The 23,838-nt window shown below is 41.8% G+C and overlaps 2 protein-coding genes across 8 annotated transcripts in view; one reads left to right on the top strand and one right to left on the bottom strand.

Moving 5' to 3' along the window:
- The first annotated feature begins 547 nt into the window (after positions 1-547).
- Positions 548-13,804, top strand: arhgef33 (Rho guanine nucleotide exchange factor 33). Of its 4 annotated transcripts, XM_088610439.1 has the most exons (16): positions 548-1,444; positions 1,985-2,296; positions 3,442-3,535; positions 4,468-4,632; positions 5,588-5,709; positions 5,813-5,928; positions 6,238-6,333; positions 7,052-7,178; positions 8,719-8,851; positions 9,514-9,621; positions 9,950-10,042; positions 10,936-11,084; positions 11,404-11,493; positions 11,875-12,580; positions 13,063-13,211; positions 13,448-13,804. In XM_088610439.1, exons 3-16 carry the CDS (start codon positions 3,506-3,508, stop codon positions 13,581-13,583), a joined length of 2,220 nt encoding a protein of 739 aa, XP_088466565.1. In that variant the 5' UTR covers positions 548-1,444; positions 1,985-2,296; positions 3,442-3,505; the 3' UTR covers positions 13,584-13,804. The 4 variants fall into 4 exon arrangements, with proteins under 4 accessions (XP_088466565.1, XP_088466566.1, XP_088466563.1 ...); XM_088610440.1 differs by having other exon boundaries at positions 548-2,296; positions 13,066-13,211; XM_088610437.1 differs by having other exon boundaries at positions 548-2,296.
- A 650-nt stretch (positions 13,805-14,454) lies between these two features.
- Positions 14,455-23,838, bottom strand: part of sos1 (son of sevenless homolog 1 (Drosophila)) — a 57,112-nt gene continuing 47,728 nt past the window's right edge. For 3 of the 4 annotated variants that reach the window (XM_088610420.1, XM_088610421.1, XM_088610422.1), the window contains exons 22-24: positions 23,578-23,622; positions 21,230-21,351; positions 14,455-20,720 (exon numbers count right to left, since the gene is read on the bottom strand). In XM_088610420.1, the coding sequence (XP_088466546.1) occupies positions 20,232-20,720; positions 21,230-21,351; positions 23,578-23,622 (656 nt within the window). In that variant the 3' untranslated portion in view covers positions 14,455-20,231. The remainder of the gene's footprint in view (positions 20,721-21,229; positions 21,352-23,577; positions 23,623-23,838) is intronic. The other variant, XM_088610424.1, reaches the window with a different exon arrangement.

Genomic DNA, 23,838 nt, shown 5'->3' with positions numbered 1-23,838 from the left:
TTGTATTATCTCAACACAGAGCTTGAAAATGAACCAGCACAGAAATGTGAACCTGGTCTTTCTGGCTCAATGATGTATTGTGCCTGCCATGTGGTATTTACACAGTGTTTTGTTGAGATGCAGTTGCATAACCAAATAAGCTGCGTTTCTTCAAGCCTTTTCAGCGAATTTATGGATCTTTAGCAGGAGCCTTTTGATCTTAAAGCAGTCTTCATTTCTGACTCCTGGCAGTGTGAAAACATCTTACGCAGTGAATTCTTGGTGATTTCGCCTGCATGTCCATGACCAGCTAGTATTTCATATTATTCTTTTTTCTTTGGAAAAAGCAATTAGAATTTTAATTAGCAATGCATTTGAGTTAATCTCCCCCATTTCTCTGTTTATTTATTCAATTAAAGATGAGATTTATTAAGAAAACATCGCGAGAGGAATGCACTTCATACTAAAAGTGCGTTATGTGAACAGGACCATCCTTGCATGTTGTCATGGAACAGGACAGTGTTTACCAAAGTGGATTGATTTGTGGGAACGATGTGACCTTCGCTGAAACACAAACCTCTTGTTCAGGTTTTAACTAGCTTTTATTCATGATCCTACAGTGCTGCTAAAGACTGGGCACAAGGCTCAAACTTGTGACACTGGTAATAAGACAAATGATGTAAGTGGCAGCATAAGATTGTTTCCTGTTTTGTTGGAGGGTGTCCAGCAGAGGAAGGAGCCCCAAGTTAACTCCAAGAGCACAGGAGACAAAAGGTGTGCAGATGGAAACAAATGTCCTCATTGAGTAAAGCTACATTTCTCTACAGAGGTGCACTGACAGAGAATCGTGATGTACAGTATATGACTCTGGTTCCAAGTGTACTTGTACATTTAAAAACCTCTATCATGCCATTGAAAGGATCACATCCACTAGACTCGTTCTAGACTGACACAAAGCTCTAAATTAATAATAGTATTGTCTAATAGTACAAGGTCTAAATTATTATTATGATTATTATTATATGCATCAGATAAACAGGTTTGTTTTAGTCTTTCTGCATTTAGAATTTAACGTAACAGATCTCTTCTTTGACCCTCATCCTCACTGAGTGAAAGGTTACTTTTCTGCCATTTACTGTTAGTAATGTATAAATCAGTTTCATAAGGTCTGTTAATTTTCAATTGGTATCTCCAATCTATAACAGCCACTTATCATCTTTAAAAGTTTAAAATGAAAATGACCTGTTATCGATTCCAGCCAGAATGCTTCTGAAAAGACCACCCGCAGGTACTTCAGAGTAAATGTAGTGTGGAAGTAAATTCCTATTGTGCCCCTTAGTAGGGCAGTATACTCTGCACATTACTGCTCCCACCTTGCTTCTATATCTTTGGCCTTTTTTTTCAGTCCAAGCAGAAAGAACAACAGAGAGACTTGCCCTAGTCAACAAAGGTGATGTCAAAGCAAGTTAGTGCTGCTGATTAAACATTTAAATATGTTTTGATACTGAAACATTTTCTTCTGCATTGATAGTCCACCCATAGTTACACGCTCCACACTATACAGATATTTAAACCTCTCGGATCCATTCATATTCTGTTAATATCATCAATTGAAAAGGAAGAACAAAAAAGCAACAGATAGACTTTTTGTTTCATCCCTGAAGGTGCTTTGTACAGTATGTGAGCAACAGCACCAATGATCACTGTCAACAATAATCTCTGGCAAAGAATTGGTCGGTAGATAATCGCAGCAGCAAAGACAATTGAAATGGAAACAACCTTTTATGTATGTAGTTCAAGCTAAGAAAATATTGATGAATATTAAAAGGGAGGAGAAAGTACATACAGACCATTTTAAATTGTAAAAAAATACACCGGACTTAGCTCATTGTGCTAAGCAACAATAGAGTAGAATTACTAATTGCTTAATAATAATAATTAATAATACAATATGATTAATCCTGTTCTAACTAGTGGTTTTGTCTTGTTTTACTGTGATATATAGAACATGAGGATAATGTGTTCTGTTACCGTAAAGTTAAGGCCCTGAGTGAAAGAGGTCATTGGAGAGACATTCAAAAGATAAGGGTGACAGTTCCCTCCAGGCACTTTTTCCACATCATCCTCCAGCCCCTCATTTACTGTACAACAAGGGCCCTTTCTGTGCGCTGCACCACCAGGCTCACATGCTTGTTGCTCAGATCTGGAGGATGTCTTCCCAATTAAACCAGTGAAGAGGTGCGCTGGTTGAACAACATCGCCGTGTGAGAGCTGAAAGACGGAAAGACAAAAACTATGGAAAACGGAAAAGAGAAAGGTAGGAAAGACTACAGTTCGAAATACTGGCAGTTAATTTATGGTCCAGCTTTGCTAGTTTTTTTTATTTGAGTTGCGTTGTGCCAGTTACTATTGCTGTAATTGTTGTAATTGCATTTTACCATCAGTACAAAAACATCAGAAAAGTATTGTTCATACAGCCTTTAAATAATAGACATACTAGAGAATAAACGTATTAGTACATTTAAGTTGCTCGTGTAAGGAAATGGATAATACATATTTTGTTACTTCTCTCCTGCAGTAGCAAAATCAGCGTGTTACAGTATTTGCAATCCAAAATCCTCTGTCCACAAGGCTTAATGAACTATGAATCAAAAGCCAAAGTAAAAATTCATAAATGCATTCTTACCAATGTAAAGCACAAGAACAACTGTTAATAAGATCTTAAAATCTAATATTGCTGCAGGATATGCATCGATATGCATTTTAGCCATATCTGTAATATGATCTTAAAGGTAAGGCAGAATTTGTTGCTGTCAGGTTTTAATTGGAGCAAAGATATCACACTTAAATATACATTTGCTTTGTTGTTACAGTCTGAAGACAACTTCAAATGAACTAATATACAGTATTTTAACATATTTTAAAACCTTCTGGCAGAGACTCAATATTTAATACATGTAGTTCAACTTTTATTTGATGAATGTAAGGGTTGTTAGATTAAATCTGATTAAAAAGCCTAAAGTGTGCAAATTGCATTCAGATTCAGGCTCAACTGACTAGTGCAAATACAGTACTTTCCTGAAACTGTGACCCAAATATGAACAAATCACCAACTGATGGAATACAAGATTAAAAATTTCAAGGAGAGCATAAGTCTTAAATATATATATATACAAAACATCTTTATCTAGTCTGGGGGTATATGTTCCTATCTCTCACTGTATATTACTTGGATCAGTTTTAAGACTCTGTTACATAATTCCTAACTTGACTGGTTAACTGATCGTTACTTGATTTAATTAAATTAAAAAGGTGTGACAAAGCCCTAGAGTTGTGAGGGCTGGAGAAACTACATTGATTACATGTTATTTAACTCACCATTTGTCTCTTGTAGCTTTCTGTTCTTTATGCTGACATATATAGATAAAGGGCAGATCAAAGTTAAATGTTTGCTGCTTACAGTTCAGCAGAAGAAAAAATTCTGACTAAAGCCTGGTTTCATTCCCCAATTTAAGAAGACAGAGACATGGATGATATGAATTTACAGATTGCAGAGGTAAATTTTGTTAATAGTACTATTTTGTTTATAATCCAGCGTGTTTATAATGAGAATTTGTCATGCATATAATATGCTTTTACATAGATTTATATACATATGTCATCGCAATATGTTGCAGCAGTGATTTCTCAGTTTTAAATGAGTTACCAAGAACTTTGTAGTGTCAAGTAAAGAAACAAATTATCAGAAAAAAATAAGCATTTATTTGCATTTCCTATACTTTTCTGTGCTGCTTCCAGAAATTATAATGTAAATCGAACGCAGTACCCTTTGAACTGCTGAATCGTGTGTCCAAAATCTAGATCCAGACTTAATATTAGAAATCAAGTTTGAAAAGAGAGTTAGTTGGTCTTGATCCCTGCATGGTATGTGGTATGTTTTTATTTCCAGGAGTACGTTCAATTTGTTTAGTGAATATATAACATACAGTACTGTCCATCTGTGCTTATATGATTATATATGACCAACAGAGCCTCTTCGATTAAATATAGATTGGACTGTTTGCAGAATCCAGTCTACTTAAATCTGGACCTTCATAATCATAACCACATGATTCAGTTAACATATAAAAACGGGTTCCAGCTTGCAGTCTGAATTAGAGGTTTTTCAAATCAGTTTATTCGCTTTTCTCTTTGGTTTTAATTTAATAATTGCCACTGAACTGCAGCTCGACAAAAGTCAGTGCAGCTGGCCTTTTAATGCAACTGCAGAAATTGTGGCCTTCTCCACAAGATCAACAACAAAAAGCTGATCAAGACAAAGTGAAACAGCACCAAGTGCAGCAGATAAGGGAAACGATTTATCTGCTGACTGAGACTGGCCTTTTCTTAAAGTCCTTAGACTGTACTGTGTGTATTCCCGAGTGAATGGTGAACTGAAAGCTGTTTCTTTTCTGAGGTTCTTGACCCTGTCCTCTCTGGTGCTTGCAGCTGCAGGCGCTTGCTGCAGAGCTGAAGAGTGGACTGACAGGAGCTCTGCAGGACATCTCCAACATCCAGCAGAGAGACCACAATCTGGAGGAGAGCATGATGAGCTTCCACAGCGAAGTGGATGAGAAATTGCTTGGAATGAGAAACTCCTTAAACACCTTCAAGGTTATGTCCTGGAGCAACGCATAGTTAGACAGCACAGCACAGGAATAGGGTTACTTGAAAGTTCAGACCAGCATCGATTCACTTGTGTCAGATTTATGGCTCAGTCCGATCTATGGGATGAAGACGCGAAAGTAAATTTGATATGGCTTTGGAACTGCTGGAGCTGCAGGACCAGAATCAGCATGGCAGTCAGAATTAAATAGTGATTGCTAAAGCTGTGTATTGCTCTTACAAATAGGCAGTAGTGGGGACATGACTGCATCATGCTCCTTAGGAAAATATTAGCCTTTGGAGAAATTATATCAGATATTCTGGTTACGCCTCTGCTGGAGGAATGAGACTTGCACACAGTGGCCATGTGTTGATGAGTGCAGATCCCTACAGATCAGATCTGGTTGATCATTTGGGAGTAAATTTGTCTCCTGTGATGACACTGTCCTTGAGAAATCGACATGACAAGGGTATCTTACATGATTGAACAGGGGTTGCATTTTCTAGCCTTGTTGTATGGAATAAATATGTTATAGGAGACCACCTTTCCAGCTGCTGAAAATATCTTTTGTAGGTCAGAGCATCCTATAGCTAAAATGTAAAATAAAGCAAAAACAGTGGCCTTATCATACAGAAATAGGGAGGAAGAGAGTTAAAACGAATATGGTAAAGGTATGTCTTCAGATAGGTCTTCAAAAGAATAAGAGAGGTATTTCCATATATTTCAGCAGGAGAACATTCGACCTGAAGTAGTTCAAGTAGGGAGCTAAAGGTTTGTTCCCTGCTGGAAAGAGAAGAAAAGAAATGCAATATTTCGGCTGTGGAGCCTTCTTCAGGTGTGAGGGAAACGTTGTGTTTCCCTTCTTCTCTTTTCAGCAGGGAACAAACAGTAGACCTGCCTGGAAGAGAAACGCCAGATTCGGAGGCCTGATCAAGTCATGCTATGATTTGTCTTTCTGACTAGGAGGAGCTGAATACTGCCTTGTCTCAGATCAAAGACATCAATAGCCAGCAGAGAGAGATGCAGAAAGGGCTGGAGCTCTTTCAGATGGAGGTGGGGAGAGAACTTCTTTCCAATCAACAGAGGTAGTGAAAGAATGCAAACGTCTGCCACTGATCTCATCTACAAGCCCACCCAAATATTGCTATTTCTTGACAAATGTTCTTTACTCCCTGACTGCCCACACAGAAAAGACCAGAAAGAGGACATCACTGCTGATGGATGCCAATATGAAGCAAGCCAGGCAGGGCTCAGTACAATCCAGCATTATTTTGCAAGTCTACAGAGCACTTCATCTTCAAAAGGTACAGTGCCGCCGTTTACACCATATTTGCATTGAATATGTTTCAGTAAAAATTGAAATTAATAGGGGAACCACAAAGTCCAGTTGTTCTAACTTTTTCTGGTATATGGGAAACCTAAATTATGAATACCAAAGACAAAAGCAAATATGTACACTTATCTTCTAATAGTTCTAAGGAAGGTATTTGAGCAGGGTTGCTCCAGGCTCTGGTTTCCCAGAACGTCAGAGACTGTGACCTGTAGGCATGTGACAGTCACGTCAGCGAGGTGGGAAGGACAATGTCTATTGATACAGTTTTGCATGTCTGCAGTGAGCCCCGAGCAGGAAGGTGGCACTCACCAGAGGGGCCTGTGCAAGTCGCCTGTGTGGGGAGACGGTGCTGAGGCACTGAGCATTCAGGACACGGGTGAGAATTCCACAGATCCTTGGGGACTCCTGTACTCATTTCAGAACAGAACATTAATGTGAACTTCATGTTGACTGAGGTCTTTCCCCATACTAGCTATGTACATAGTTCGGGTGGGGAGCTGCGTCAGCAGGCGTAGGCTGCAAAGGAACAATAGGTTTATTCCCTGCTGAAAAGAGAAGAAAGAAAAGACAACGTTTCAGCCATGGAGCCTTCTTGCCACGACCGAAGAAGGCTCCACAGCCAAAACGTTGTGTTTTCTTTCTTCTCTTCTCAGTAAGGAATAAACCTATTACTTGTTCCTTAGCTGTTTATATGTTTGATGAGAGTGAATTAAATTGAATTGAGGCACCATCTGATCAAAAACAAAATACAATCATCATTTTCAACAGAGTTTAGACAATCAAATATAAAGCAGACTTCACCTACCAATACACTAGAGACATGAGAGGGTCTTGGTCTTTTTGCCATTTTACTGTGTATTGTGCCATTCTCAAGTTTAACAGACCTGCTTGCCCTCTGCATTGTTTTCCAGGTAAATCTGTTGTTTGGAAATCATTAAACAATTTCAATTCATACTCTAATCTTCAAACAATTATTCTAATCATTTATTCTTTGCCATCAATAGTGTACATACCCTAGTCTCACATTCAATATCAGTCTCCTGACATTAGGTTATTGGGATTTTTCCATTAATGTATATGTATTTATGTTAAAGGTAAGAGGCAGAATTCTGCACTGGAGCTGCTGGAATCGGAGAGAATGTACGTTTCCTATTTATCATTGCTGCTAAAGGCCAATATCACCTTTAATGGGTCTGAAGCCGTGCATGTCAAGGATAAAAGGTGGGTTAAAAACATAAAACTGGGAGTAAGATTCGGAGAGCAGTGAGCAGTTCTGAGAGGAAAATTAAACTGGCTGTGCAGTAATGTTTTATAAGAACTATCCCATTTTACAGTTACCAGATAATTGATTCAAGGAGCTCATCCAGCCATTTCTTGAAATAAACCAGGGTGTTGGCTTCAACAACAGGTCTGGGTTCGATGCTCCCACAGTCCTTTGAGTGAAAAGGCGCCTCCTGTTCTCGGATTTAAAAACACTTCCCTGTAGTTTCCACTTGTGCCCTCCGGTTCGTGTTTGACAGTTCATTCTGAGGAAGTCCATTGCGTGGACTTTGAGGATTTGAAATACTTGTATCGGGTCCCCTCTAAGTCGTCTCCATTCAAGATTAAAGAGAACCTGAACCTAGAATTAACCGGAGGTCATTTGAATTTTCACACCACTCTCTGTTCAACTACTCTGGGCTCATGTGTTGGGTAGCTGGTTGGTAATTTGGCTTTTTCTAAAGAATATTTCTGCATTGACAAGAAAAAAAAAACAGCTGGGTGTCCAACAGTTGTTTAATAAATGTAACATAATGACTACTTTTATTTCTTACTTTTTAGGGCTATTACATTTGCTTGTGGTGGTTGTGTAAAATACAAGGGAGATTCTTCCTGTCCAGTCTATGATTCGACATAGACCCACACTGATTACTATTCTCTGCTTAGTACTGTGTATGCTAATAAACTGAAATCCTGTATCTGCATGTGCATTGAACCCACTTCTTTGTAACCTTTACTGAACTTTGCTCTAATTGAGAAATACAAATCAGATTAAGATTATAAAATATATCAAGGGAGACAGGAAAGTCTTCTATCAAATGGCAAAACGACTTGGGAGCATTTAAGGCTAACGTTCAGACAAACAGTCCTCAAAAATGATGATGGGCAGCAAGTTTTAAGAGTAATGACTAAAGTCATCTGAACGTATGCTTCAGCATGTGAAAACAGAGCACAAGATCACAGAGCCTCCAGTCTGTTGATGTAGCTGATATATTAAATGGTCTTGGAAGTGGTTATGTAAGAGCTTCTTTATGCATTGACCAGCTGGAAATTTTATCCCTAAAACAACTGTTCACCTATCTCCCCCTCAGTTACAGCCTTTTCTTCCATGACTGGGGCTTTTGTTCTCAGCCATGTGCTGAAACAACCATCTGAGCAGCTTGTGACAGTGAGGAACCTTGTGCACATCCACAGCACATGGTGTAGCCATATCTGGAGACACATTACAGAACAGAGCACATTACAGCGCAAGCAGGTGGAGTTTAGCCATCACTGAATTAAGTGAAGGTGAAGACACAAACCTGCAGGAAGATACTGGATTTTCCGTGCTTGTTTGCTGTGCCATTGATCCAAGCAGAAGAAACCTTCGCAGGCTCGAAATCAGCCAGACCCACACGGAGGCTTAAATGAAATGCCGATTTGTTTCTGAAGCTCACACTCTGTTTCACATTCCTGAGTGGTGTAATGAAAAATGCCGTTTGCTTGCTGTGTTCTTTTTCAGGCTGTTCCCCAGCTCTCTACGCTTTCTTATTCAGCAGCACCTGGAGCTGCTTCACGGCCTGCAGGAGCGGCTGCTCAGGAGCCAGTGGCAGGGCATCGTGGGGGACGTCTTCATGAAGCTGGCCAGCAAAGAGGTGGGTGTGCTTCCAGAGCGAGACGAGGAGGGCACAGAGGACCTTGCCGGAGGGCCTGGAAACAAACCTGGCAGAAATAGAGCAGAACAGAAATAATGAGTGAATTCTTGACTGAGATCCATGTCAAGCAAATCTGCTTTTATTAACAGTCTTAGTGTCTGCAGATACTGTACTTGACACCCTATTAAAGCACTCTGAACAGCACACTTCAAACCCCCCCTCAGTAAACTCAGTCCAAACAATATTTCATACAGTGCTACTGCTTCTGTTGCTTTTTTTTACTTGATCCCTGCTGTAAGTCCAATTCAGTAGAATCGTTCGTGAAATGTCTTGATGAGCGATTTGATTTTGAAAGACAAGGGGAGGATAGTCTGGTTGGCCCTGCCGTGCTGTCACCGGGGCTTGTGTTACACAACAGGACACAGCTGGAATGGCTGCCTTTGATCCCGCCTTTCTAAATAATTCCTCATCTGCATATTTTCTCTCCTGCACGACATCAAAGAGCAGAGCTTGTGATTAAACAGACTAATGATCTGTGGAATGAGCGTCCGGAATATACGTGTACAAATCAGCCAGATGTGAGCCCTGCTCAACCCGAAAAGTGACAGAAAACATGTGATACAGTCTGGCTCTACGGACACATCATGTGTTGTTTGTTACAGAGCGATTTCCTGGATTATTATGTTGCTTATCTGAAAGAGCTACCAGAATGCCTTTCCGCTGTCAACATGTACTGCGCCAGTTCCTTCAAAGCTGCAAGCCTGTTGGAGGTATGAAAGGGAAGTAAGAACTTTTCATTCTACGTTTACTTAAAAACAGGCTAAAAGAGTGATCTCTCGCCCCTTTAAATGACTCTGCAATAAATCATCATTTCCCTCGGTAAAGCTTATGATTTCTGTGTGAATTTAAAATGAATCTCTGATATTGGTATAAAAAACAACACATTTTAGTGTCGTGACTTTTAAGCTCTAGCGCAAAGAAGAGGCATGTGGCCTGGTGGTGTGTGAATAAGACTGTACAGTGCACACAGGACAGGAAGGCTCCGGGTGTCTGAAGCTGCACATGACAGAACCTCTGCCTGTCTGCTTTCTGGGTTAGGGTGATGGCAATGGGGACGAGCTTCGACCTTCCCTGCATGCACTGCTTCTTCAACCAGTGCAACGCATCCCAGAATATCTTCTGTTATTACAGGTGAGCAGCCAAGCTCTACGGTTTTCTAAATCTATTTCTTTTAGGGTGGCACAGCTGCATGCGAGGTTCTGCAGGTCTGGCTGTAGCCTCGGGCATCTCTCCATATGGAGCGCGCGTGTTCTTTCTGGGCTGGAGAGGCCCTGCAACGGTCTGGTGTCCGATCCAGAGGGAGAGCAGCCATGTGTTCCCAATCCCGATCTGAATCAGGGCTTCCAGCTTGGGCTCCGTTTCTTTCACCAACCATGCTGGAATAAGCAGCTTTCCGATAATGAGATAGTTTGGGGCGCTCTATAGCTTCATGCAACTTCGTGTTTATTGCAATGTGACAGTTGCTGTAAGGGCGGTTTTCTTTGAAGAAATGGAATTGTTGCACTTTAATGACAAAACAATCATCTTGGTAATTTTCTGAGTCAAAACAATTGTCACCTTATTAAATGAATGTATGCCACAGAGCAGAGTTGTTCAGGGATCGGTGTGGTACATCGATATAAATAAACCTTAGTTGATTAATCCCTTCCAATAGCATGGAAGAATAAGGGCTCCTATATTATTCAATTCCAAACCTGTATCTCATATTAAATTTTGCACAAATTGGACAGGGTATCTTCAGCGCTCTGAGCCCTTTGATACCCTTTAACAGCTACCTCAGAACTTAAACAATTACTGCTTTACTTGATGAAACAGCACTTTTTGGGGTGGGTAATCCTCACCTCATGGGTGAGGCGCAAGCACTGGGTGACGCTCAGTCCTTAGTGCTTTTTTCTGGATTACTGATCATTGATTATGCAGTGTTTGGGGAAAGGTTCGGTGCAAGGTAAGCTCGCCAGGGAAGTTCCAACAACAGGATCCTTTAAAACGAAGCATCAAACAGGATTATTGTTTTGCGTTTCCAGAACTTGTGGAAACACACCGAGCCGGAGCACCCGGATTACTACCTGCTCCTGATCTGTATCCAGCAGTTCAAGGCGTTCACGTCTCAGTGCGGTCAGCTGCTGCTGCACAACGAGGAGCTGCTGAGGCACGACCGGAGGGACCTCAAGAGGTGAGACAGCAGGCGACCAGTATCGCAGCAGACGAGCTACACTGTACATTCTCAAAAAAGGGGATGCCGTTTGGCAAATCATTTGTTCATTTGGACGATAGGAGTTGAATGATCCCAGATCTCCCTCAAGCTGTTTCTTAAAGCATCCCACAGAGTCAGGTTTAACAAAGAGTTTCTTATCAATGACGGCAAACATCCCTTGAAATTCAGTCTGAAAACAGGTTTGCGTGAGTGTAGCTCCTTCTTTCTGTGTGTACAGCCATGGTAGGTGTACGTGCCAATCGCATCCTGTAAGAGTCCACTATCTTTTGTGTGTCAGGCTTCCCACGAAGCACTTATTCAGGACAGCTGACTGTGGGGTCAAGTCTGAAGAGTTCAGTTCCACAATCTCTCCCAGCTCTGCCTTGCTGTGAGTGTTACCATCACTTGTTTCTTCCATCCTGCAGTCGTACTGGTGTTCCCAGTTTGAGATGTTGGTAAAAACTAAGACGTCAAAGCTCTTCAGCACTTCTTAGGTGGCTCAAACATCTAAAGCTCAACTTATTGTAGTGTTAATGAACTGAGCATACAAGACTCTTCTTGAATGACGTGATAGACCATCATAGGCGAGTGGCATCCACTTACAGAGCTGGGATGACTAAAGCAATTATAATAAGGGACCTCATCTGAGAGCTCTGTAATGAGGAACTCTGGCAAACAAACCCCTGATCCATACGGCACCAGAAAAGTAAAAAGGCCATCCGATATGACCTTGAATTTAACGATCTGCCATATTTTGAATGTTTTCAAGGCAACGAGCGAGCCAGGTGAAGAGAAGCAAGCAGAAGCTGCTGGATCAAATGCAGAGCAAGAGAGCTCAGGACTGGGAGGGCGTTACCAGGCAGTACGACTCGGCCAAGAACGTCAGCCAGGAGTTCTTCTTCAGCCCCGAGGTGGAGCCGAGGCTGAGGTCTCCAGCGCTCCACAGCATTCCTGAGATGGAGCAGGAGCACGGCTCCTCGGAACGTCTGCCCTGCAAGGGGCCGCCCCCCGGAGACAGCGTGGGGGAATTCCTGCTTCCTGGAGAGGCCCCGGCCCTGGACAGCCTGTACGAGGACGGGGACTCCCTCCACGACGTCTCCCTGCTCGACAACGGCTCCACGGCCTCCTCCAACTCCAGCGTGGACACGGCCTTCGTGCGCTGCTCGCGGGGCTACGCCGGGGAGGCCTGCGGGGGGGGGCCCAGGCCGCCCGGCCGCGGCTGCACCTCCCCCGAGGAGCCGGGCCCCCGCCGGAGCCGGCCGCCGCAGGCCGCCCAGCGCAAGAGCAAGTCCCTGAACGGCCTGCAGCTGGACGGCCCCGGCGGCGCCCCGAGCCACAGCCCGCAGGGCTCCGCGGCAGGAGGGCCGCACGCCAAGCTGGAGCGGCAGTCCAGCAAGGGGTCCGCCCCGCGGAGAGCCGAGGCTGAAAGACGAGCAGCCCCCGAGGAGGAAGGATTAAGCAGAGACCACGACAAGGTACCGCTGCCCTCTCCCAGTCATCAGAGTACGGCAGGCCAGGACTCCAATTAGACTCCTTTCATCGCGAAGCTGCATTCCCAGTCGAGCATTTGCAAGAGGTTTTTACATCGCCTTCCGAAATTGTCCTTCTGGTGTAAAAGCAGAGCTTATCCTGGCGGAAGGGGTTTCCTTTGAGCACTTGGGAATTTATTCAGTCTAGAGAGATACTCGGAAAAGAGAGGAAACCGATTGCACCAACGTGCTCCTGTAAAATCAACATTCCCAATAAATAATATGTTGAAGAAATGCTATAACATCCCTTAATTTATCAGGGCCTATTGCCGTCTAGCACAGCTTTTAATATTTTATGACCAAGATTAGCTTTATGGATTTACATCAGTTCGCTTTTATATCTTGGGGTTGAAAAGCCTGGGACTCTATATGGCTCAGCCAGTGACACTGGGAGCTGGGTGCAAGGGGGTAACCTTACCTTATTCCAGCAGGAGGCAGGGGGGCAGGTGTGGTGCGAAGAGTCCCCGTGGAGAAGCAGGCCAGAAGACCACGGCCAGACCGCTTTCAGTGAAAGGAGCAGGAAACAGGACCAGAAAGGAGGGTTTAGGAGCTCCTTTAAGAAGCTCTTCAAGAAGAAGTAAGTGGTCAGGTGTAGCTGCAAAGCTATCTGGGCTTCAAGTCTGTTACTCCTAGTAACTAAACAGACTGTGTCCCCAAAACTAGGCATCCATACCTCTTGTCATGATTAAGCACAGATCAATTCCAGTTGTCCACCTCATTTCCAGAGTCCTTCTCTAAAGGGTTTTAACAGTAACATCCGGCATTTTTGTAAAGGGAATTCTGATAGATTGCTGTGGTTTGTTTCTCTCCTAGGTCCAGTGGGACTGACATTAAAGAAAAGGCAAACGAGAAGCCGATATCTGAGCCCCTGGTCTTTTCCGATCAGGAGATACTGAAGACTCCACGGACTGCTCGAATTGGAGAAATCGACAGGGGGACAGCAGTGTAAGCCCAGCTTGCCTACTTCTGGAACACTGCTGACTGAGAAAAGCTTTTTCCCTGAAGTACAGTGTTTTGAGAAGGAAGGACACTAGGATTTGTATCCACTAGGATATTATTATATTTGCTGTACATAAGCCGTCTTTGTTTTCCCATCATTTGTCAAGGCAACGCGTGATTGGATATTGTTTTTAAAAATGAATAATAATGAAGTGAATATGTGGGACTTTATCGGAGAAATGATGTAAAATGTATCTCAACATGCAGGGGAAAAAGTCCTGAAAACCAGAACTAATGCAGTTTAGTCCACTTTCAATCCACAGCTGAGTACCACCTTTGGGACTCAAATCTAAATCCAAAATACTCAAGTTATTTAAATCACAGAGCCAATATTTCACTTTACTCTGAAAAAGCCTTGACTGTCCTTTTATGGTTGGCTGGCATTTTTCAGCGCTTACATATATTACTTCTTTTTGTACCACTACACAGCCATAAAAAAAAATCACTATGTAAACCCATGTTTGAGCTATGATCAAGTGTTTGTGCTAATGATCATGAATTTCAACCACCTTATGTTGTGACTTAAACCTTTTGGCTAATTTTAATGAATGGATTTACACCATGTTGCCCAATGACCTTTAGCACTGGAGTCTGTTCCATTGCTTTATGCCAGTGGAGTTGAAAAATCTTCAAGTGTTACTTTAGAAAACACCCCCCCCCATGAACACCAGCTCACAACAGAACAAACTGATTGACGCTGATGGAAAAATACCCCGGTAAGATATTCCAGTTTCAAATGTACATGAGAGAACTGGGATTTTACAAAAAAACAATAACAAAAGAGACCACTACTCACATGAGAGTACAAGCTATTGTCAACCTTGTTGCACTAAAACATTTCTTTTAATTGCAGATTTAATAGCCTGAAAATACAATCATTTTTGTGTACAATTCAAATAGCTCACAGCAAAGCAAGCTAGGGATATTTTTTTAGTCATCGACACTTGTTTTAGTTCCTTTTGTCTCTGTGGTTTTAGACTGTATTCGAATGCTAGGAACACTGATGATTGCAATATGTCCGTTTCCGTTAAAATGCTAAATGAATAGTTGCCCAAGTGGAATACAGAGATGGTGTGGAGACAGTGAAACATACAGGTTTATGGCAGATGAGACAGTGGATTACCCTCATTCGTTACACCCTGGACAGGCTCACAACTTACAGTTAATCAAAGTAGCAAATAATCATGCCAATAAAACAAAGTCAAATACATATATACACACAGTTAAACTCAGTTATGTACAATTCGTCTTTTCCCTCTCCATCCCTTCCCCACAACTGACTTTTTTTTTTTGTTCGCCAGTACAGTCGGAATGCACTCCAAAAGCCAAGACCCTTTTTTTTTTTTTTAAGTCAAAGAGGCCTAACAACTGAAGAGATGAATACACCCCACTCCTCGTCATTTACCTACACTGAAAGACAAAGAACAAAAGCCCAAAATATAATCAAAGGCACATATTGGTAGCAAATTAATGGGACATGCTTCTGGCACAGGAGCACGCCTTGCTGGGCTCCCAGATAAAAACTAAGTCAAATACAAAGGTGATGCGCCAGAGTGCTGAAATCATAGCCAGTCTGCATGGTGTTAGTCGTCGCCCCAATTAAGGACCTGGTTTACCTGTTGCACTTTTTTTCAATGCAGGTAAGCTACTGAAAGCACTTTTCTTTTAAGGGCGAAGGAGAGAACAACCAGCAGCTAATGTTAAAAATGCACTTTATGGTAATGAACTGAGGAGCAATGCAATTAAGATCAGAGCTTTTTTTTTTTTTTTTACAAGTGCTAAATATTAATGCAAAACCTCTAAACTCAGAACTCCGTAATGCTACAGTAGTTTTTTTTTTTCCTTTGAAATCCCTGACTCTTGAAAGGCTGACATTTTACATGGCACAGGAAAAAAACTGTAATTCTATTGTATATTAATTAGGTCTCTTTAACACTTTTCCAAGTACAGGTGCAGGCAACACAGGATTTGGGGTTCCAGGCACTAAAACAGAGACAGTTTTTCAAATAAAATTTTGATCTATACCAAATGCATACATATGTTTAATAACCGGCACTTGCAGCGAACACTACTGCTAAAAGGTTTAACCTATAACAATGAAACATACCACAGATTTCTCTGCTTATGGACATAAGAAACAAAACCTAATGCTTGTTTGTTTCGTTTCAGGGGTTTGGAAGCAAAAAAAAACCAACAAAAGTATTTTTTTCTCTCTTAGCATTTAATAAAAAAACAGCCATGTTTCAAGATTCACCAGACACTTCTATAAATCTGGTAAGAAACCTTGAAACACAAACACTGCTGTTTTTTTTTAAGATGAAAAAAATCCAGATTCCAAACAAATCATGTGTCTTTCAAACAGAAAAATAAAAGTGAATTGTAATCACTTTAGCTCCAGTTTTTTTTGACACAAGAGCAGAATGCACAGGAATAGCAACCCTTCTCTCTTCTTGGCCTTGAGGAGAATCCTAGCTTTCTCCTTCTCTCGTGAACACAAACTGGAACCCAGTACAAAGGCTCATGATTCACCAGGAAACCAGTTTTACATCCTGTGTTGTCCCAATGATGTTTACCACAGGTACACCACAGTTAAACTTCAACCAGAAAACCTGTCAGGTCATTTCTCCTCTCATGAATGTAAACAAACATCCGGCAATGAAGAATTAAAACCTGATTTATTACCCCTGCATGTGCACCTAAACATTTTGTATTGAGTGCTACAATGCATGGAACCCTGGGCTATGATTAGCTTGGCAATTCTTTTTTATATTACCCAAACCAAACCAAGAGAAAGCAACAGTAATGCAAACCTGATTGCAGAGTTGAACTGTGTAAATGAGTTTGAAAACATTTTGCATGCTTAAAAATGAATATTACTTTTTTACAATGACATACAACATTTTTGACAGATTCTTTGAGGATGAATTTGCAACACTACCCATTTCCGAGCTTTTATACTTCCAATTTGTTTTCTAAAGAGAATGAAATAAATGAACCAGAAATCCAATTTATTTCTTTTAGCCTGGGACAGTTAACAACAGATTTTAGTAGGCCACTCCTGGCTGCTAGTGTGGAAGTGAAAAGACTCAGACTGACACTAAGGGAAATTCTGCTGCCAGACACTGGTACAATAACAGTCACATGGCTAGAAACAGCCGTCATGGACAGCTATTAAGTTGAGCTTGACTATGGCTGTTACTTAAATGACTATATAGCACAATCTGCAATTCCTTGGTACAGCATATGTCTCTGCATATTTTGCCTTTAGAAGAATCACCCTTAAAATAGTTTTAGTGTGTTCACTGTTGCTTGATGTGTCAAATGTTTTTAAAACACAAAATTTGGTTTGAATTGAAATTACTATTAAAGAAACAACTGGGTGCTTGAGTTTGGAGAAAAGCTAACTAGCTCACATTCCCCCTCATAAAGATCTTCTATTATCCCAATTACACTAAAACCATTTAATTCTTCCATGCTAAAAAAAGGAGTGGGGAGTTATGACTACACTTTAAAACACATCTAAAACAGCTGACTGTGCTGATGCCTGAAAACAAACAACTGACATCTGCTAAAAGGAGAATTTATAGGCACAGTATGATCAGCAGAACTTGAGCTACCATCCGGTACTACAACATTCAGACAACAAATACAACAAGAGAGACAACACCTAAACTGTGTGTGTAATGGGGGCCTCCCACATGGCACAACCACTAAAGATCACCTGGTTAATGTTGTTAGCAGACCTATAAATATGATTAAAAAACTGAATAGTAAAAATACCTGATACTGAGTGAGGTGTAGAAACTATATAATATGACTCAGTGATGGACTGTCACAGAAAATACAGCCACTTTATACAAGAGAAAGCTACCCTTTTACTTTTTAGGGATGACACTAACTGTTCAGTTCCAGCTGTTTGAGTCTTATTTCTACTGTAAACAGCTGGAAGTAGGACAAAATCCTCACTTCACCCAGCAGTGTGCAGTGACCTAATGACTATACAGTTCTGATGCTGATCTTGCAACGCAAATGTCCAAGAACTCTAGAAAAGACATTCCTCACAAGACCTGCTACAGACTCCCTCTTTCACCTTCTGCCTGGAAGATTCCAGGCAACGTCTGTACAATGTCTCCTGTCATATTGATGAAATAACATTCGCCAAGTCCAACGGAAACTAGGGGCAAAAAGCAGTCATCACCAAAACCTTGAAATACAGACTCTACACAAGTTTAACATTTGTAAGTGGCATGTTGGCTTGGTGTGGGCAGCCTGAAACAGACCCTTGTGATTGTAATGTCTGCCTTACGACAATGGTTCTCAACCCTGCACTTGGGGGGTCCTGTCTCTTCTGGTTCTCATTCCAAATGAGCTCTTAATCATTATCCGAATTTAGGATCTTTTTTCAGATTCATAACTGGCGTCAACTTTGAAACAATGTCAGTTCTACACCTCTCCTCATGTAAGTGGAAGTGTCAGATACAGCATCATTCCCACCTGCATGTAAGTCATCAATAAATGGAATGGTTACCTACTGAGAACTGGTTAGACAGAGATAAGGCAGAAATCATTTAATAAACTGAGGAGAGACTGGATGGAGTTCTGTTTGTTAAATATATTCACAACGACAATCCTGCAGCAGACTTTTGAAACCAAAGACTGAGTGTAAATTACAGGATACAAATTAAAAACGTCTAATCAAGTTAGAAGTTCAATTATAGGAAACAATCACCTTCAGTGATTAAAAGTTCTTTAGTCCAGAAGATACAGGGAGCCCTAGGACCAGGACAAAGAAAACTGTTCTATATTACATGATGTTTACTGTTAATACATTTGATTTGAACAAAACAAGAGCTGTAACAGGCACCTTGAGTTGAATCCTCTTCCATTCACACAAGAGCAATTATAAAAAAACTTTAATGTTCCCTTTTAGGGTTACAATCATACTTCAGATGACTTTGGACAAAAGACTACTTGTCTTGTATTGACACTGAAGCTTCAATATAGAACCGGTGGTAAATGCAGTTTGAACAATTGTTTTGGTACCACAAAATTCAGACCTTGCATTGAAACAAATGTAAAAAACAACAAAAACTGTTTCCATGATCTTGGAAAACTTCAGCAACACGATTACAGTGTTTTCCTCATCAAACAGTTATAGTATTTGTCTGGCCTCTTGTTTTATGGTAAATACTGGTAATCATCAGGAAAGGATTTTTTAATGCTTTAAAATAAAAAAAATGATATGTGAAAGTGCCAAGAATGCCCAACTGCTATGAGTAGCAGCAAGTAAGGAACGCTTAGGTTAGCGTTACTTAAGCGCCCAATGTGGATGAGAAATCTTAATATGATGCACGATTACAGTGTGAAATGGGATAGTTGAGTGTGCAATGTACTGATGGCGATCCTCTATAAGAACTGTATCTGCTAGACATGCAGTAACATCAGTGTTTCAGCAGACAGTGAGGTATATTAATAATCCAAGTCATTAACTCAACCCATAACTGTTTAAGGTATGAAGATCAGGTAAAGGCCTTTGCACAAGACTGCAAAGCAGACTTATTCCCCTTGCTCTTGTCCTGAGACCAGAAAATGCAAAATGGATGACTATCCTGTTATTGTAATCAATGTAATTTATGCAGGCTTTATGTTCAATTTAATCAGAGGCATTCAGTGAAAACTGATTAGATTGAATCATATTCATGGTTATTTTGGAGGAAATTCCAAGGATGTTTTTTTTCCAAAAGCATTTGGTTGCATTCCAATTAACTATGCAATAATAAAAATTATAAATGCAACACTTTTGCCAAAACTGGATTATCAACATACCTTCCACACAGCTGATACTGATAACTCTACTTGCAGGATGTCATTACTCCATCACTCTGTTACATACTTACATCAAGGTCAGGCTTTAAGAGCCTTTTCATTGCCGAGCTGGAAAAACACTTTTTATTCCCTTGTTTAAAGAAGGCAATTGTTTACACACTTCTTGGCAAAACCAAAAAAAAAAACAATGACTGTTTTTGCAACAGTTTGAAAGTACCTCTTTGGTGTGGAGGGTTACCGTTAATTGTGGTATTGAAAGATTACTGGCACAATATCTCAACTTAAACTAAAAAAAGTCTAAACATGTCCAATGAATGTCATTCCCAAGTCCCTTTTTTTGTCTTGATGAATATCTGATGTCAAGAAAATGAAGGTAAATTAAATAAAACTTAGATCCCTGTTTTAGTTTAGAATGTGCCAAATTCTGCATATGGGCTTTTCTAAGCAATATTTTAGTGCCCATTCACTTCCATAATGAAAAGTAGTTTTAAACAGGAAGCTGTTGAAACTGGCATATTGACCTCTTTTGCAGTGTGTTGTCTAAAACTGGTCCTATTCAACTGGTGGTGTTCTCCTCTGCTGCTGCTGAGCACTTTCCTGAAATGAGATCCTTAAAAAAGACAACACGGCAGGCAATCTCCTTGGTTTCAATGTATTAAAAAGACAATCATCTTCTCGTTGAAGGTGTAAGGTCACGTCTCGGGTGTAGCCAAGAATGGCTTTTTTTGCAGTCTTTAGTGTTAGCATGTCTGCGCCCCTTGTACCCTGCAGTCTAGGAGGAGTTGGCATTTTCAAGCAAGGGCAGCGTGTCTCGGTGTATAGATGGGTGCAGGGGCTCCCTTTTATAGGTTTTGGGGGGCAGCTTGGGGATGGTCTGGGAGGTGCTCTGACGAGGGGGGACAGGGGGCCCAGTGGCCCCAGGCAGCTCGGGGTCCTGGGGTATTAAGGGTGGGGAAGGCAGGTGTTTGCGGGATCCCAGAGGGGAGGGTGTCTGAGGGGGCAGGGGGCTGAAGGGCGAGGGCGGGAAGAAGGTCTGGCTCAGTTCGTTTCTCCTTCCCTGCGGCGGCGGCTGCAGGTGCAGCGGGGAGCTGGAGAAGACGTCCGGCGTTCTCACAGGCTCCCGCGGCGGCAAGGTGGGGGGGCTGTCTGGGGGGTCTGACACCGAGGTCCGCTCCGACAGCGGGTACCTCGGAGAGTACACTTTGGTCGTGGGTTGCCGGGGAGGGATGGCTGGCGGGCTGTCCAAGTGCCTTGACATCAGCTGTGAGGGGGAGGTCAAGAGAAACAGAGAGAGGTTAGGGAGCAATATCAAGCCGTTTTCAAACTATTTCAATATCAAACTCGTTTCCAAATCAAACTGCTTACAGGGACTCTTAAACTGGCTTCAGGAAAGCTTTAAGAGACACTTCACATCTTAATCCTGGTATTTCATAATGACGAAAAAGCAAGAGTTAATGCGATTAGGACCATGTGTATTTAAATGCACAGGGTGTCCAGGATAAAAGAACGAGAGATCTAGCACAGTTTCAGTGGAACATGCTTACTCATTATTTCTGTGTATGTGGATAGGAAGAGCAGCGTGCTCTGTGTTAAGCCATCCTGGATAAGGAATGAGCACTGCACTTTACTCAGGCAAAAAGGGCAGCCAGTCAAGAGCTACACATGCCCATGCTTCTCTTATCTCTTCTTCCATGCTGCCACTGTATTCTCCGATTCGCGCTCCAGTAATACTGCCCCAGCGGGACTGCTGCGCACAGCTCGGAGTCTTACCTTCGAAGGGGAGGACTCAGCAGGGGCTGACTCCGGCCGTCTCCGAGGGGGCACAGGGGGAGGCACGGGGGCGTCCTCTAGGCTTCTGTTAAAGCTAACCATGGAGGAGACGGAGGAAGATCCTAGCAGGGAGTAATAGTGCATCTATTAAAATGTAATACAGCACAGATGATGCAGACAGAGGACAAACACATCACCAAACATGTGACTTGATCACCTCTGCCATATCTTAGAGGGTGTTACATGTGAAATGGGACATGCAGAGGCTTTGCCTTAAAATGGAAAAAATAGGATCATTCTTAAAAAACACACGAAAACACTACTAACACAGACAGCGTGTATAAAAATTGCACTTTGGAAAGAAGGGGCTGATTTGAACTAAATTAAACTGAAGTTTACCTATGCAGATCTTCAATATGGATGTAGTCTCTTGGACTTTAAGCCCATGTCAAGCTAGACTTTTAAACACAGTGGATCATACATTTCACAGGATCTGAAGCCCATTCTTATGCTGAGAACATTAAAGGACAACACATACACTGAAGCAGAGCATTTGACGTATCATTAAAAACTGAACATTGTTGCTGAGGCTTGATAATGATGGGAATGTTATTTTACCAGGCAAGCACTTGTCAACACCAAGGCCATAAATCAAATGGACAACTACAATGGCTGAGAAAGGGCGGGGCACTGTAGAAGAACATCTGATTTTGTTTCCCTATGACCTGCAAATGACAACAATAACAGATTTAAATTCTAAGAACCACAGTAGGGTACTACTGTGAAAAAATGGTGTTTTCCTATAAAAACGTGAATAAGGATCTCTGTTCTTTTCTATCGGGAAGCTGCTAATCTTGTCCTCAGCAGGCCGGGATCTATCCTGGGAGCCATGGGTGGAAAGCAAGTCAGAGGGACCAAGACTGTCCACCTAAGAGCTGCAGAGAACAAGATTTCTGAACAAGCAGTCGGAACCAGTCTAAATGCATCTGGGACATAGAAAAAAAACAGCAGTACCCAGCAGAAACCCTGGCAAAATCAGTATGTCCTCTTAGAGGCTGGAATCAATACTATGCTGCCCTGTGGAAAGCCTCAATGTCACTACTGGCTGTGCTAAGAGGCAGAACATGTGGAGCGCCTTTCCAGGGCTTGGCTCCACAGATGGAGGGCGGCAGGGGGACAGATGAGGATTGGGAGTGCAGCAGCTGACACTCCATTGCACATTGAGTGCCTCTGTCACAGCTGCTTAGTTTTTCCTTAGGGATCCTTTGGGGGTGGTTTGAAATGTGGAGGGTGGGGGCCTGTTGTTGTACAGCGTTATACCATTTTGGTCCTATTTTGTTCTGTTTTTTGAAACAATGAGAATCTAGGCCACAAAAAAAACAAGAAGTTACGGATATGATTGTATTCAAGAATATACTCTCAGGACTGTGTCATCAGGCCCAGAAACACACCATAAGAAATGTATCCTTACAGAATCCCACAAGAAAGGCATATACAAAGCTGATGAGACAATGAGCAGCACTTGCTCCATTGGGTGAAACTGCAAAGGATGGACCGGTGACATGCAGGTCTGTAAAAACACAATTGCTATTGATTCCATCAGAGGAACAAGGATTTGTGCAGCCAGGGGACAAGTGAATGCAGTGGTGACAAGAGAGAGTCTGGTACACAGATTGGATGAACCAACATGCATGGGTTTCAGCTGGAATCTAGGCAGACTGTATCATGCACGTGGATGGTGAGGGTTAACCGACCAGTTTAGAGGGTGTAAGGAACAAGGACTGATGCTCAGTTTCAGTCACTTTTCTTCCCTTTTTCCCCCATTTACAGCTCTGCTTTAAAATGAGACCGCTATACACTAGCATAAGAGCCGGCATACAGCATTTACATTAACTTTTGGAATTTCCTATGGTGCAAATTATATTAGTTTTCTTTTTTTCATTTTTAAAAGTTTAAAAACTAAATGTAAAAGCTGAACCACAAGACACACCATTGCTTTGTGTGGGTGGAACTTCAAAAGTGTGATTCATTAAAATGGAGCACTAGGTTTTCAAATTTAGGCCTGTTTGGGACTCACAGAGACAGATATCACAGGCTTCTGTGAGCTATGCTGTTAATGGTTGGGTTATTTAAAATTAATCCTGGGCCGGGGGGGGTCTGAAGTTGAGAAAAGCAAAACCAAAAACAAACATTTCTAAGTGTATTAATGGTGGAGGGGGGTTCCTTGGTGTATCTGCATGCATGGCACTAGGCAATGGAGAGCAGCGAGCCAGAACGCAAAGCTGGGTTTATGAAATGCTGCCTTGTTATGCTGAGCTGAAGAAGACAAATCGAAACCTGATACTGACTTGGGCCGTGTGGCAGTGAAACTGGGGCAAAGATGGTATCACTATCTGCAAAAAGGAGAGAACAGAGACCTGAGAGAAAAAGCTTTAAGCTAAGCAGGTGAATGCAGTTTTCCTTTTACTTTCTACAGAGACATGCTGAAGTCAAGAGTCCAACCTTCATACCTTGTCAGAGTCCCAGACTCCATAATAGTAATGCTTTAAAGCTTTGTAAAACCATGGAATGCAACTGAACATCATTTTCTATATGGCCTCCAGATTATG

Source organism: Lepisosteus platostomus, chromosome 17 (genome assembly GCF_059453375.1).
Source record: "Lepisosteus platostomus isolate fLepPlt1 chromosome 17, fLepPlt1.hap1, whole genome shotgun sequence".
Classification (NCBI taxonomy): Eukaryota; Metazoa; Chordata; class Actinopteri; order Semionotiformes; family Lepisosteidae; genus Lepisosteus; species Lepisosteus platostomus.
The sequence above is the reverse complement of the archived record's forward strand: the minus strand, read 5'-3'. Positions and strand labels throughout refer to the sequence as shown.